At 35.2% G+C, this 15865-nt stretch overlaps 1 protein-coding gene across 1 annotated transcript in view; it reads right to left on the bottom strand.

The window, feature by feature from the left end:
* Positions 1-15257, bottom strand: part of JAK2 (Janus kinase 2) — a 46774-nt gene extending 31517 nt beyond the window's left edge. Inside the window, exons 1-5 of the mRNA XM_026039695.1 lie at positions 15117-15257; positions 12746-12993; positions 3050-3173; positions 1450-1567; positions 919-1064 (exon numbers count right to left, since the gene is read on the bottom strand). Coding sequence (XP_025895480.1) covers positions 919-1064; positions 1450-1567; positions 3050-3173; positions 12746-12962 — 605 coding nt within the window. The 5' untranslated portion in view covers positions 12963-12993; positions 15117-15257. The remainder of the gene's footprint in view (positions 1-918; positions 1065-1449; positions 1568-3049; positions 3174-12745; positions 12994-15116) is intronic.
* Positions 15258-15865: the final 608 nt, after the last annotated feature.

Genomic DNA, 15865 nt, shown 5'->3' with positions numbered 1-15865 from the left:
TATACACAGGTTAGGCAGCCAACAAGCTAGGAATTAGGTTTGCAAAAATGATATGGGAGTCCTGGTAGAACATAAATCACAGTGTATCTCTTAAGGTCATAAAAGCTAACCACATATAAGACYGCATTAGTAAGGGCCAAGACAGCAAGTTGAGGGAGTTGATTATCTATGATGTTCCTCAAATGGATTTTGGTCAACCTAGTACAAAAACAGGCATCGATGAACTGCAGAGAGTTCCGTGGAAAGATGATAGTTAACACAGTTAAGGGCCCAGAGCACATTATGCTACACAGGTGGCCTAGGGGAGCTTGATTTGTACAGTTTGAAAAAAAGAAGGCTAAAGCAGGAGCTTCTAATTAAAGCTAGTCAAAGCTAGTCTAATTAGTCAAAGACAATAAAGATGACTGATTAAGGCTATTCTCAGATGTGCACAAGGAAAGGACAGAGGCAATGGACAGAACACAAGGAATATTCTGATTAGATACGGAAAAAATACCCCTCAAAATAAAAGATTACATGCAGGACAAAGCTGCATACTGACATGGTAAAAGTCTCCATCCCTGGAGATTTTAAAGCCCTGAGAAACCTGATCCAGTCTTGAAATTGGCCCTGAAAAAGAAGTTGGATATGAATGTCGCTGCCAATACTAGTTATTGCTTATGTTAATTTTCCACAAACAACTGCTGTGTTGCCATTCGTTAAGAAAAACTCCGTATACCCACAAACCTGAAGAATGACAGCTGCGATAYAAATCTTCTATTAATATGCAGTTTTGCATTACAAGTAAATTTACAGAGCCACTATACAAAAGAAAAAAAAAATCAACTGCCAATAGTTGAACAACACTATGCAACAGATGCTGTTGTGCAAAAGTACYGTTTTAGGTACCTTTTAATTTTTAAGTATGTATGAAGTTACCTGACTGAATTGTAAACAGCCAATGGGGTTTGGTCCTTTTCTTTGGCTACTCTCATCATATCCAGAACAGCCATTCCAAGGCATTCTTCTTGTGTTTCATGAGTAACAGGCATTTGTATCCACCCATTCAAAAAATCATCTCGCCACTGAGGAAGCAAGATATGAAAAAATCAAAATTTTGCATTGCTGTTTAATAGTGGAATTTTTTAAATGGCCAAATTCTTAGAACCATTTAGAACCATTTTGTCCCCAAACAGTTTTACATATTCGTATCAGATATCAGCTATTACTAGACTTAGTAACATTGCTTGCAATATTCTATTGTAAAACTCCAAGAAGGTCAATGGGAAAACAATGTCACACATTGTGTCAGGACAAAGATGACTAACACTTCCACATGTGCCACAAGAAAGGAGACACATACAGTCACTGCTCTCAGAGTCACAACAGTCACTTGAGTTTCTTCTCTTGAAGAGCAAAGACTATTAGCCTTTACCAGTTGGCATGAAGGGAAAAAAAAAAAAATCATACCTGTGCAAATAGGTAAGACATGACAATATCATCAAGAACGGGGCTTTCAGCACCCCGAAGAATGCCATATCGATATGCTCTGCTTGTGCCATTGCAATACCAGTGTGGAAAATAAAACCTGTTAGGAAATATTTAGGAAAATATCAGTAAACTGATATTTTTGCTTACCAACATATCTGCATTGTCCCTTTCATAGATATTTAATTAGTGCCAATTGGTGTAGAGAACTCCATATTGGCGCCCACTAAATTTAAAAAAAAAAAAAAAAGAAAAAGAAAAAAAAGGAAAAAAAAGTTTTGATGTTTTGGACCCAGTTCTTGCTGTCCTGAAGCACAGCATAAGTACAATCAAAGTAAGAAGCTGGACTAGCAAGATCTGCCAGCTCTGCAAAGTAACTCTCATTGAATAGATCTGAGCCAATCTTCTGTCACTGTCTTGCAGTTGCCCTTGAGGTAGGGCTATGTAGACTGGTTCAAACACRGAGAGGGCAAAAATATATCACATGCTGTGATCAGAAATCTCAACAGTAGAAATTCAGATAGGATTCATTGGATATCTAATCTCATGAAAAATTCAGAGGGGACCAAGACTACGCTTCACCTAAATCTGCCATGTATAAGTGCTGGTTAAAGATGACAGCCCCCCTCCCCCTACTCCGGTTCTTACTCAAATACAATGACTCATATCTTCCAATTTTCTTCTACTGCATCTGCCAAAGTTCTCAAAATGATCAAACTATATACATTTAGRCTACTAAATAAATTTGTAAAACTCAACACTGTACATTCACAATGCTTTTCTATGTACAGTATTAGAGAAATCAATAGGGGTATGTCAGGGTAAAGCATCCTTGGAACAGTCTACTCAGAAAAATGATATAATCTTTACAGCTTTCAAGTACTGGAATGCCACTAATACCAGCATATGGCTTGGTCTATTCATTTCATACAAAAAGGTGRACCAGATTACCTCCAGATGTATTTCCAACAAGCATGCAGATATTCTACGAAATCCACTAAAAGAAGTTACTAAAAAAATATATAAACTAAGGGAAATTTCTCAGAATTTCAATTTGCCACTAATTACCAAAAGACTAATAAGGCCACATTATGTAATTCAAAGAGATAAGAGTTCTTATTATAAGGACTCTTATATTCCTTATAACAAATASAGTGAATTTAAAATATTATCTTTAAAATACTACTTTCAAAAGTCAGATCAGACAGAAATGGTTCTGACAGACATCTCCAGACTATATGAGACAATTTTACATTTCAGAACTTGCAGGATTCCAAAAGATAAACACATAGGAGACCAAATGGATTGCTACTACAAAAAACACTCTTTTTCCTTGTATTTTATTTTCACTGCTTGTTTCTCCGATCTGTAATAGCAAATAATAGTCTGTGGGATGAAGACAGCAGATAAAAATACCTGATTCAAGCTTAATTTTATTTTACCTATATCTTTTATCTGTATGTTCCTGACAATCTGCCTGCAATTTTTGCGAAATTATCCCTCCATTAAGTATCTGCTTCTTTTTTTCTTATACAGTTTTTGAATTAGTATGAAAAAAATACTTATATTTGAGTTACATTACCTTATCCTGTAAAGTAGAGTGAATCTGGTTGTTTCATCCACATGGAAGATGTGATTTGGAGGAAACCAAATTCTGTCTGTCTTACTCATGAGTGCAAACATGTTATGATACACCGGCATGATACCTGAACAAAGAACAGAGAAACCAGCCTTTTTTAAGAAACCCTTATTACATAGAATCAGTCTTATTTAAACAAAAAAAATCTTCCAAGTTAGTAGTAGCATTTTGACACCTCTCCAGTTGTTCACCATGATGCTCTGACACTGTCAATACCATTGCAACCAGCATCCTATAAAGTGCAAGTCGTTGCTGTTGATTTACTTTTTCATTCTTGTGTTCTCTTACTGCAKATGGTATTCATTTGTAAACCTATACTTCACAGCTATATTACACATTTTCTCAGAATGGCATTTAACACAATGGGCCCTCTACCCTTCAGTTTAATTAAGAAATAACAACAAAGAACAGTGCATTGCCTTTTTACTTGCATTTTCCAAAAACACATCCAGTCATCTTACATTTTTAGACTTAAGGAACAATAAAAGCAAAGTAATATAAAGAAAATCATCATGAGTAGGGCAACCACCTGCCATCTACATTTTATTAACTCAGTTAAGGACAAAAATATATATGCTATTAATACCACATAACAAAAAAAAAAAAAAAAAAAAAAAAAAAAAAAAAAANAAAGATTTTTCCAAAACAATTCAGAGTTGTTTTAATGCGAAATAACAGCCAGGCCTATCTAATCACAAAATACGGAAATCAACTCTTTGTATTTAGAAGGGCATTTCCTGTCTTCTGTGCCTCCTCATAAAGAATTACAATAGCAAAGAAATGAACATGTGTTCTAACCCTTCAAAGGAAAATAACATTTGTCACTTTGTTTCATTTCCCTCTGTTATTATARTTTTAGTCACTATAGAAGACAAATGGGTCAGGATGATTCAAAATAACTACCTGAACAAGCAATCTTGTTCACAATAAGCCTGAGGCTTCTTTATATAGCTTTGTAACTCACAATTGACTGAGTAGTTTGCAAAAGGAGTACATGGAAAGTATAGAACAATTTCTATCTACTATTAAAAAGAAAAAAACATCATAGCAGTAGGTGAGAATACTAAGAAAAAAAATACAGTTCCTACATAATCAAGGAAAGGTAATGAAGGTTACAGAAAGCATAAACACAGAAAAGGAAAATAAAACTGTTCTAGTATAGGACCGTTSTCCAAAAAATCTGCCAGAGAAACTAAAAAGAAAGAAAAAAAATAAAGAAATAAGGAAACTGATAAAATGGGTAATTTTTACTCATAATTTTAAAAAATAAGCATTTGATGGAACTTACGGAGGATATTTAATATAGCAAGTTCAGAACTCAGCAATTTCAGTATATGCTGTTCAGAACTCAGGCATTAATACAAAAATATTAGAACAAAAAACTTCTGATTTAGATACAAAAGGACAAGCACCAGTGTAGCAAGCAATGTCCAGCATAAGTCTTCACTACAAACTAAGACTTAGCTGCAATTTAAGCATGACACTAAAAAGTATATGAGTCCAGGCACATACYGAACTTGCCTTTTCTATCTAATTATTTAGTTATATCAAATTGTTCTTGCAAATTCTCTGATAGATGATATTTGCAGGGGTATATCTGTAGTCCCATGGTATGACTGAAATTCATGCAATAACTGAATTCACTTTTAAGTAACTGATTCAGCAGTTTTCAAGACAGCTTATACTGCTGTGGTCTTCAACTTCTTGTAAAGGCAACATATAGTGAATTTATCTTTGAAAAATATATGTTACAATGGTGGTGAAATTTAAATAAAGGAAGATTGTATGTTCTAAAGAAAATACAGTCATGAAAAACAATATGGAAGCTACATTTAAACCCAAAGCTTGCAGTAACTGGAAATTTTAAGAGGAACAAGGAACATTAAGAAAGCAACAAACCCTAAAATCATCTAGAACCATCATATATTTATATAAAAATTCATATTACCCTTAGGTTTTTAAATCAATTTAGCATTTTCTCTTTTTCTTAATTCTTTTATTTAAAACCAGACTTTCTAAAGATCAACTCAGGTTCAAGGCAGTAGTTTTACAACTCATACGGCTTATTATGATACTATTCTGACTTTCTTCTTAATTTTCCCTATTATTCCTCTTTATAAAATAAAACTGMACAATATGAAAACTTGATGTTTTCACTGTATCTTCTCATGAAGATAACACAGGGATGGTTTTAAACAAATGACTTCCTTGAAAACCGAAAAGAAGTTAAGAAGCTGTGTTGTAAGGTCCATTTTCCACAGGAAGCGACTTTGAAGACATTAAGCATGTGAAGTCTCAACAACAAAATCAGCTATCTAGCTTCTAACTATCTAGTTGCTCTAGCAACTATCTAGTTCTGTATTTTGAAGGAAGCCAGAGTGTTCCTTTCTGAGAAGCATCAGCTCTTTAGCAGCAGAGATGTTTAATTTGGCTTTGGGTTTCTTGGCTGYAGCCACAGCCTAGCACTGGAGTGTTGTGCATCCATGATACACATATGTTACAGTTTGGAAAATGGGTTAAAYGCTTAAGACTTAACAATGAATAGAGGAACTGCAAGCACCGGCAAACTATATTAAAACCTGGTGAGGGATACAAGTCTTGACATCACATAACTAGACAAATGATAAAATATGGCACTCGGAGTATTATGTCATAATGAAACAGCACAGGCAGGTCATAATGAAACAAGACACTCGGAGGAAGGAAGAACAAAATAATTATTTAAAAATAAAGACAGAAAAAAGTAACTTAAAATTATGATAGAGAAGAAAGAAGTCTAGGGAAAGAGTAAACCTTGTTCAAAACAGTTAGGATAAAATACATACATATAGGTTTTATATTTCATATAATTAAAATTAACATAAAATACATATTATCAATAGATAATTACTTGAAATGACAATTAAAATACATATTTTATAACATATGAATTATAGAAATTCACCCACCAAGAAAAAATCCCTTATGTACCTCCCTGTTCTGAATAATATGTAGATATAGGGAACAGCTAAAGTCAAGCCTAGATTTCATTCATCACAGCTAAATTGCACTCATTTAGAAACAATCAATTTGAAAAAAATTAATCGTGTCTGTGGATAAAACACACTTGTACAAAAACTTGCGGAGCAAAAAATTTAATTTTAAATAAGAGCTAATTTTTAATGCTATTTGTCTCTAGATAAGTAATAGGACTGAAAACAAGAAGCCTATAGTAAGAAGTCTGTTGCTTTTGAATTAATTTGTTTAAATCCACAGGCAAATCATCTGATGCTTATTTAACTACACTTTACCAAAATATGTAAGAACTACAGGACCTAACACATGATCTTCAAAAGAAAAAGAAAGAAAAACAACAAATTACAGGAAATTACAGAAATGAAAAGAATCATGCAAAGTAAACAAAGAGAAATCAAAACTAAAGAAAGTCCCTACAAGAATATCCCCGTACAGATTAGTCACTGAAAGACTGGCTGTAAACATGAGTGTTGCAACTTTGTGGTGCAATAAGAAATACTTGATCCACTACAGATTTGAGAATTATCATTTTATGGACTTAAGAAGAAAGCTATCCTATACAACTAAATGTGGTTCTTTTTTGATGTGTGATATAGTATCAATTATATTTTGCCATGGACTATTTGCCTGTAAAACAATAAGCCATTTAGACCTTTTAAGGGTTTGTGGTGACTATATTTCAAACATTTCCACAATAAGCACGGTATAATCATAGCCAGTTGCAAAACAACAATCCAGGCAATGTTGCCGATATTCACCTAATCTCACTAACATTTCCATAACTTAAAAATTTTCCCACATAATCTTACTGAACAAGGAAAATAATCTTAAATCATATTCTTAAATTAGTGAGACATTGAAACATTAAGCTTATGTACATACACGGTGGACCAAAAAACAAAACAAAACAACAAAACAAAAAGGCACAACAGTCCACATAATTACCATTTTCTTTGGTCAAGAAAAGATCAGGAAATTGGAATTCCCCTAAGTAGAAATGATGATATACTACAATAAAYACTTGCTGGAATGTGAACTGTGCAGTCATCTATCTGTCATACCTTAGCACTTATAATGGCAGCTTTCATTCAATGATGTAAAGCTTCATATAATTAATAACTTTTCAAAAATGTGTGATGCTTTGCCAGAATATAACTACATTTGAAGTAGAGCCACTAAACAAGGTAAATCCTTTCACAGACATTCAAAAATTGCTCATAAATGCTGATGACAGAGAGCAGAAGTTTCTCTTTTTATGTAATTCTTAGCACCTCTACTAGTTGCAAAAATGTGGTAGCTGAAGTGTTTGTGTACTTTCTCTAGAAAATAATGCAAACCAAAAAGAATCAAAAAGAAAAAAAAAAGAAAAAAAAATCAAAGAAGCCTAGACCTGTCAACAACAAAAATAGTTTGAGAAATATATTTCAATGCAAGTAAAAGTCAGAGATGATTTGCACAATAGGAACTAAAAGAATCCTCAGGATTTCTACACAGCATGAAACAAACTATAAAAAATCATATGATGAAAAATTAGCAGAGGGAGGAGACAGTGACATAGACATTATAAACGAGAATTATTCTCCACTTCGTGTCTGCAACAAGAGGTGTTAGAAAAATTTTCTGGACTGTGGCAGAGAGAGAAACATGATGGTGCCTTTGCAAGTATTTTATTTAGCAGAGAAGTCTAGACAGATAAAAGAGCCTCAATTTATTCCCAGAACACCAACTAAYGTCACAAAAACAAAAACATAGGAGTTTTCTCCACAAACCTCTATCTCAAGCCCAGGAAGGAAACAGTGTAATTCCTCCTTCCTTCCTTGTCCCTTAGAGCTACACATACAAGCACAAGTCATAGCCACTCATTTATAACAAGGTCAGATAAACAGGTAGTGAAACACAGTTTAACACAAAACGCACAGTTTAATACACAATCTTTGCTGGAATAAAGTATCTTTTCAACTATATTATGTGTTATGAAAAAAATGCAAAAAAAAAGAAAGTCATGCTTAGGCAGCAGTGCAAATAAACTGTCTTACGAAAATGTCAGTTGAAGTATTTTAATAGAATAGAAATCTTAATCTGTTCTCTCACACTTCTGCAAGGTAGAGTGCCTTAAATTTTGCATGTCTTGTACACAGCAGACGTGAAASTGCTTGGCCTTTCTTGTATTCAAATACTATCTCACCCTCACMTTTCATGTAAATTGAAGGCTTACAAAACTGACGCCACTTTCAGTGCCACCCTGTCAACAATATGTTTCTGAGCGGTTAATCAAAGCATATCTCCTCTATTGACAAAACAGGAGTCACCCACCATGTGGGTACTGACAAACACCCACCGAGGTTCTGACTAATGTATTTCCTATGATGCAGGAAAAGATTGAGTCAAGGATGGCTTTCTGCAATAAGCAGAGAGCGTCGGTAATAACCCTGAGCTAGGCTAAAGCACAGGGCCCTTGCCTGCCTTCTTTSCCTCTACAGTCATGTCCATTTAGGGAATTTAATGTTATGGTTAAACTATGTTAAAATTCTTCGGCTACTAACAAGTAATCTCCCCTGAAACAATAAAAAATTACTGTTGGTCAAGGAGAGTTGTATTACAAGTCATTACAAGCTTACATTACACTACATAGCAGCAGTATGCTGGAAAATATTGAACTGATTGCAGAGACTGACAGCATTTTGTCACAATGTTTTGAAACATTGACTCTCTGAWACTATTAAAAATCTCTACCATCTTTAGGCTTCTCAGGAGGCCACAGAATATTCCATGGAAAGTATCATAGATCTTCTAATTTACTTAAAGATCAAGTGGGTAAGAATTAGGAGGTTCCTGTTATAGTTTGAAGATATTAACATAAAAATCACAAACCCAACAACTTGCAGGTCTCTTGGTTAATGCTTATTATCAGTAACCCAGCAACCCAATTCTGACTGTCACAGTAGTTMTCTCCTGGCTTTATAGCTCTATAAAAAAGTTAAGACATCAATTCAGTCATAAAAGAAGGGAAAAACTAAGCAGAATACAGCACTCTTAAAAAGTAGATCAGTAAAATCAGATCTATCCCACTGGAGCCCAGAGCCCACATTCCTGGAGGAAAAGTCAGAAGAGATAGGCAAGAATCCATGACTACCCTGTTGCTTGACTGATTTTAGTAAAACATTTTTTCAATGTACTACAGAAGCTGGGATTTATAAACTCACTTGCCTAGTGTAATACATCTTAATTTAGTTGACCTTAATTGAGTATTTGCTTAGTCTCAATAATATACGTGTATGYGATGCATTTACTTTCACTCATGTAATTCAGCTAAAAGAATAAATTAATATGTAGTTAGCTTATACATTAAAAAATATATATTTTCCCTTGTAAAATCTTTTAAAAGAAGGTTTAAGATTGATTTGGAAAACAAAAATCAGACACTAAACTTGAAAGACCTGCATTGATTCTGCAGCCTCTAAAACAGGTCCTCACCTGTCATGTTTCATTTTCATTAGTTTCAGTTAGTCCCTCTAATATAATTCTCCTTCAGGCTGAAATCAAAAACTTCTCTTGTTACTAGTGTTATTTTCACAAATTATTACACAGCAATCTGTTACAAAGAACTACCAGTAAAGTCCCTGAGAATGAATATTAATATAAAACTGTTTCAAGACACTTCATTTATTATAGTATTTCGAGTTAGAAAACTTGATTTCCCATTTCATGTACAGTTTCTCATATAAAAATCTGAACATCCTACCGAAAGTTTTGTATACACTATATCTCCTTCACAAATRCAAAAATTGCTTTACATAAAATGAAGAACAGTTTAGCCTCAAACTCATATAACTCATAATTTATACAGGTTGATATTTATATAACTATCACATGTCATTTACAACAGTCTTGATCTAAAGCCAAGAGAGCAAGGAYTGGGAACACTTCCATTGCTTGACACATGTAAAAGGCATGCCACAAGACTGTCTGTAGGACTAATGATATTTAAATCCAACACTACTTCTCACAAACACCATACACAATCATAATTCAATACAATTAATATAGTTAGCAGGGGACCAACAATTTCTTGAATAATAGAGGAAGCTCATGGAAAGCTTGCACATCTGCCTTATTTTAGATATTCCTACTACCCAAACCACTGCCCTCTTTACGAAATACTCTGATTCACAGCAAATTCCTAAAAGGAGAATTTTGCCAACATAAACATTGTTTGAGTGTATTGCCTTTGTAGAGCTACGTGCTCTGCCTTACAAGCTCAAAACTTCCTAGGAAACCAGAAAGTCATAAAAAGGCAGTGCTTTGTGATTTAAGTACTAAGAGGTCTTAAAAAAGGAAACTGACTTTCAGTCATCCGAGCCTTGTCCACCAAATCAGGAGGAAAAGAAGTTACAAATCCTTTGGGGAATATGTTGGTGTATAATGCTGTCGTAATAGCTACCAGACACAAATCATCTTCAAAACTGCTTTGGTTCTACATTGATAAAGGCTTAACATAGCAATATATTTTCACAGGAGGTACAGAATTCAGAACAAAATGACTGCAGATACAAATTACCCTTAGCTAATTAAACATTCAATAAATTTATTATTCCTAATGAATTCAAACTAGATCAGAAGCTTTTCTGGAAGCTGAGCTTTAATTAAGTGAAAAGTAGATTCATTAGAAGGAAAACTAAAAAACATATAGATATAGATATATAATCAGATATTTTGTTATTCGTGATAGTCAGACTCTGCTGGTCCTAAAGAATTCTAAGGAGCAACAGGACTTAACCCAGAAGATATTTTATTTAACTAGCCCATATTCATACAAAATACCAACTCACATTATGCAACTTCTGTTAATACACAATACATAGCACACAAAAATTGCTAGAACCCCTACAAATTTTTAAAGCTTTAAAAATAGCATTAAATTCATTGGCATGAAAATGCTATTGAAAAATTGATCATAATGAAATAGCATATAAAGAAAAAGACAAAAGGGCAAAATGTTTAAATGTAACAAAATATTAATTTCCATCAGAATCATCAGCTTCACATTTGTGACTAACTATAAAAGTAGTAGTTTAAGTTACAAACTCTTCTTTTAACTTCATTTGCACCTGTAAAGTGGCACTGAGAAAGTTAGGAAAAGAAGCCTAACTCTGCACCACTGAAGGCCCAAAATCAGAGACTCTAGCAGAGGTACAATCCCAGACACCAGGACAGGTTGGAGACTGACCTTCTGGAGAGCAGCCCTGCAGAGAGGGACCTGGGTAGACGACAAGTTGACCATGAGGCAGCAGTGTGCCCTGGTGGCCAAGAAGGCCAAYGGGATCCTGGGGTGCATTAAGAAGAGCGTCTCCAGCAGGTCRAGGGAGGTGATCGTCCCCCTATACACAGCCCTGGTGAGGCCACATCTGGAGACCGTGTCCCATTTCGGGCTCCCCAGTACAAGAGKGATGTGGAGYTGCTGGAGAGAGTCCRGCGCRGGGCYACSAGGATGATCMGGGGCCTGGAACATCTGCCCTRTGAGCAAAGGCTGAGGGAGCTGGGYCTGTTCASCCTGGAGAMGAGRAGGCTGAGGGGGGACCTGATCAGTGYCTATAAATACCTCAAGGGAGGCAGTGAGGAGGAGGGGGCGGCCTCTTTTCAGGGGTGGACAGCGATAGAACCAGAGGAAACAGTCACAAATTGAAACACCAAAAGGTTCCTCCACAGGAACTTAAGGAAAAAAATTCTTAACAGTGAGGGTGACAGAGCCCTGGCACAGGCTGCCCAGGGAGGTTGTGGAGTCTCCTTCTCTGGAGATCTTCAAAACTCACTTGGATGCAGCCCTGTGTATGCGCAGGGAGTTTGGACAGATGACCTCTAGAGGTTCCTTCCAACCTTAAGGATTCTATGATCCAGACAGTGCTCCTGAATGCACATCTCCTTAGAATGAAAAGTTAGTCACTTCAATATCCAGAGTTTATTAGGACTAATTTTCTTCCAAAATTCCTGAATGATGAATTCAACATATTTTTGCTATACAAGAAAAATAGGAGTGCAAAATGCATTTTTGATTCTTTTCTTCTGCAACTACAGGTTGCAGCTTCTGGGCAAATATAACAATTCAGCAGCTTTCTTAGATGTAAAAAGGATGTCATCTTTTAATTTCCTACCCTGATGTATTTATTCACTTTATTCCCTGGGTGATTAGGAAAAGAAACAACCACACACACARTCAGTCCTATTAAATTTCATAGAATGGTTTCCATCTACAAAGTTATTCAACCACTAATAATAAATTAAAGAAGTAGATGTTATATAATTGTCAGGACCAGTGTTTTCGCGGTTGCAAAATAGTATAATTTTAATGTTTCTTAACTCCAGCAGTAACTTAATCATCCAAACTACAGATGAGCAAAAAGAAAGCTTCCATATAAAGCATAGTATATCTCTAATTTACTTTAAAAAGTTGTCAGACACCGCAGCCTAAGAATATTTTGACAGGAACAGGTTTGTAGCCTAGAACTGCCATACTGGTTCTGCCACAAGAAGACTGGAGAAATTAGATTTTCAATCAAAATGTTACTGTTTTTATTGCAAAGTCTGTTGTGATAAACTCACTAGGAAAACTGCTATGTATACACTTACCGCAGGCTTTACAAGCAATGGCACAAATTTCTTCTGCAACATATTCTCCTGCTGGAAATTGCAGATAATCTTCTCCTGCCTTCCCAGGGGAATGATAAAGGTACACTTGAAGCAATGGTTCAGTCTGCTTGGGTGCACTGGCATTCCCAAGGATGTCACCGTTCTGGTGGACAGGAGTTGCCGTGCCTTCCATGTTTGTCATTGTAAGACAGGCCATTGTTGGTTTAGGATCTGCTCAGAGCATTTGCCTAAAAGAAATACAAGGTGTACTCCTTGACTAGCTGTATTTAGTTTTGTTTGTAATACTCTTATCTAACAACAGCACCCTTCTGATGCATTAAAAACATGGAACACTAGCTTAGAGAATAATTCAGAAAGGTTAGTGAAAGGGAGTTTCATTTTGACTTACTAAACAGTTCTAAGTCTGAAAAGTATAAAAAGCGTAAAAAAAMCAGCATTTTTACTTATTTACTTTTATTTATCACTGAATTATATGCAATGTGGGCCCACCTGACTAGCTGAAACCCACRCCAGTTAAACCAAATGGCCAAAATACTGATACCAGTGCAACTCATTATAACATTAGCTTAAGATAAAGATTGTCCCGAGAATGTACAAACAAAAAAACTGTGCCACAAATTGGCATTGAGTGGCCCATTCCAAATGAACAAAACAGATGTGAAAGCAATATGTTTGTTTCTGTCGATCCTTCCCAGATTTTCTATCTCTACAAATACACTTGCCCATTCAAAAGAAAAAGCATTGTTTCTTTGTGAACAGGGRAATAGAGAACAAACAGACAATGGAAATTGCTTAATCTTTTCTTAAAATAAGAAATAAATTATTTACAAAATACAGTAAAAAATGTAAATATCACATCATACTCTATTTTCTTCTATTCTCTTTGTTGTTGTAATTTTAAGGGTTCCCTGAGATAACAGCAAAGGAACAGTCTCCAGAGATAAAATCCSTATATTCATGTTATTACTTCAATTCAACCATTTTCAAGTTGCAATGCTGGTTTTTTATGTCAAAGTGCAGATGAAACTGACAGGTGAAAGCAAGTAATAAATCTCCCTGAATCAATTTCTTTGTAGAAGGAGGGAGAAAAAAAAAAAAAAAAACACCACCAACCCACCACACATGAAACAGCTCTGCTAATAAAACACATTGGTACTATTCACAGGAAAATGGTGTGAAAGAAATAAATTATACGAAATACATTGTTTTGAATTGTGTTTCTTAGGAGACAAGGAACCAACTAGGCACTCTTATTTTTCCTCTCTCTGCTCCATGAAGATGTTGCTTTTTTTTTTTTCCCCCCCTCAATGGTCAGAATCCTAGGTTTCTTTTAAGTATTTCTGAACTTGGAGACATTAACCAGACTATTAACAGAACATAATTTGAGTATCAGTTTATACAGTATGCATAACAGACTGAATATCATATTGTAATATACCAACATAAATTSTTTTTTAAAGGATTTCTACAGCTGGCATAATAGATTGAATATACCTAGAACAGAACTTTCCTGGGTAAGTTCTTGGCAGTACCACAGAGKTATTGATTTTCAAACAGCAACAACATACCACGCCCACACAAACCCAAGTAGACATCTGAAATAGAATCAAAATCTAGTAAAAGCTAAAAGTGGCTTGCAGATTCTTACACACAATAAGAATCTATAACATAACTTTTGGAATACATATAAATATTTATTTAGAGATTGAAACTGCTAAAATACAAGGTCTGATTCTGGGACAGAGGAACAGTGACCTGATCCAACAGAATAATTTGTATATTGCTCACATTGCTCTACTGTAACTGTCACCAGAATCCACAATTTCACACGGTTACCTGCAGTTCTCTAATTTTTCTCTGTAACTTCAATGTGGCTAACTGAGGGCCTATTTTATGTTCCACACTGAATTGTATTGATTCATACGTCTCTTTTTACTCCTACCAGGAAGAAAGTAGTCACCTAGCCTGAAAACCACTACTAAAGCAGTAAATCTCATTAAAATSTAGAAGAAACATGAAACCTCTCAAAATTTAATAAAATACAGCATTCACAATTCATCCAGAATTGCTTTTTTTCTTTTTTTTTTTTTYCCCTCTCTCTTCTCCCCTCTTACAGACAATTTGGATAATGGATTCCACCAGTCTCGTTAAACCAAGATTCTTCCCTTAAAAAATCCGCCTCAAACAAAGTTTTTTTTTTYCCATTCAGTTTGTCCCTTTTTATTTGGGCAGTTCTAGGAAAACCTCCAATGCTAAGATCAGAAGCTATACCACTTCAGTAATACATCTTTGGAGGTCCAAAAACCAGAACATTCTCTCACTGCAAATAAGTTCCTTGGTTGTTGATTACCTTTAATCCTCTGAGAAAGTTCTGCATGAAACAGGAGGGGCCCAAGAGCTGAAGTCTTTTAAGCAAGCACATCACAAGTCACCCACTTGCTGCTGGTATCCACAGGAGGCCAGATAAAACAGGCATGCAGGTGAAACATTACGTATCTGCAATAAAAATGCACTAACATCAAAAAACAGAAAAAGCCGATGGCTGTGAATAATATATACTGGTTCATTATATTTAACACTATGCTACTATATAAAATATTCATTAAAATGCATGTTTAGCTTCAGATGAAACAACCTGCTCGTATTCCTTTTGCCTAAGTTCTACTGTCTTCTTTGCCAGACCCTTCAGACCCTTCAATTGTTGCCTAGCCAGATGACTAAGATCTTACCCCAAGTCCACTAAAATCCATATGAGTTTTCCAGATCTGTATTAAAATATAAAGGAAAACTGCTTGGGGTAGAGCAGTCCATCACTGCTCAACCCAAGCACACCAGTCCAAGTGAAGCACAAATCCACTGCATATTCATGCAGGTTCCAGGATAAGGGTAATGTAGGGTATTCTAAATTATTTCTAGGTAAATGTGGCAACCCATTTCCCACTGAATCTTTTCTGTGTCTGGATCTCATTCACAACAGCCTTGCATTCACAATTTCCTCTCAGAATTCTGACTTTGAGCAGAAACATGTTAAGATTCACACAGTGGCAGCAAACTGTGTACCTTTTCCACAAACATCAGATGAATTGCACAACACCATCA

Source organism: Nothoprocta perdicaria, unplaced genomic scaffold (assembly GCF_003342845.1).
Source record: "Nothoprocta perdicaria isolate Ctin4 unplaced genomic scaffold, notPer1 scaffold_238, whole genome shotgun sequence".
NCBI lineage: Eukaryota > Metazoa > Chordata > Aves > Tinamiformes > Tinamidae > Nothoprocta > Nothoprocta perdicaria.
The sequence above is the reverse complement of the archived record's forward strand: the minus strand, read 5'-3'. Positions and strand labels throughout refer to the sequence as shown.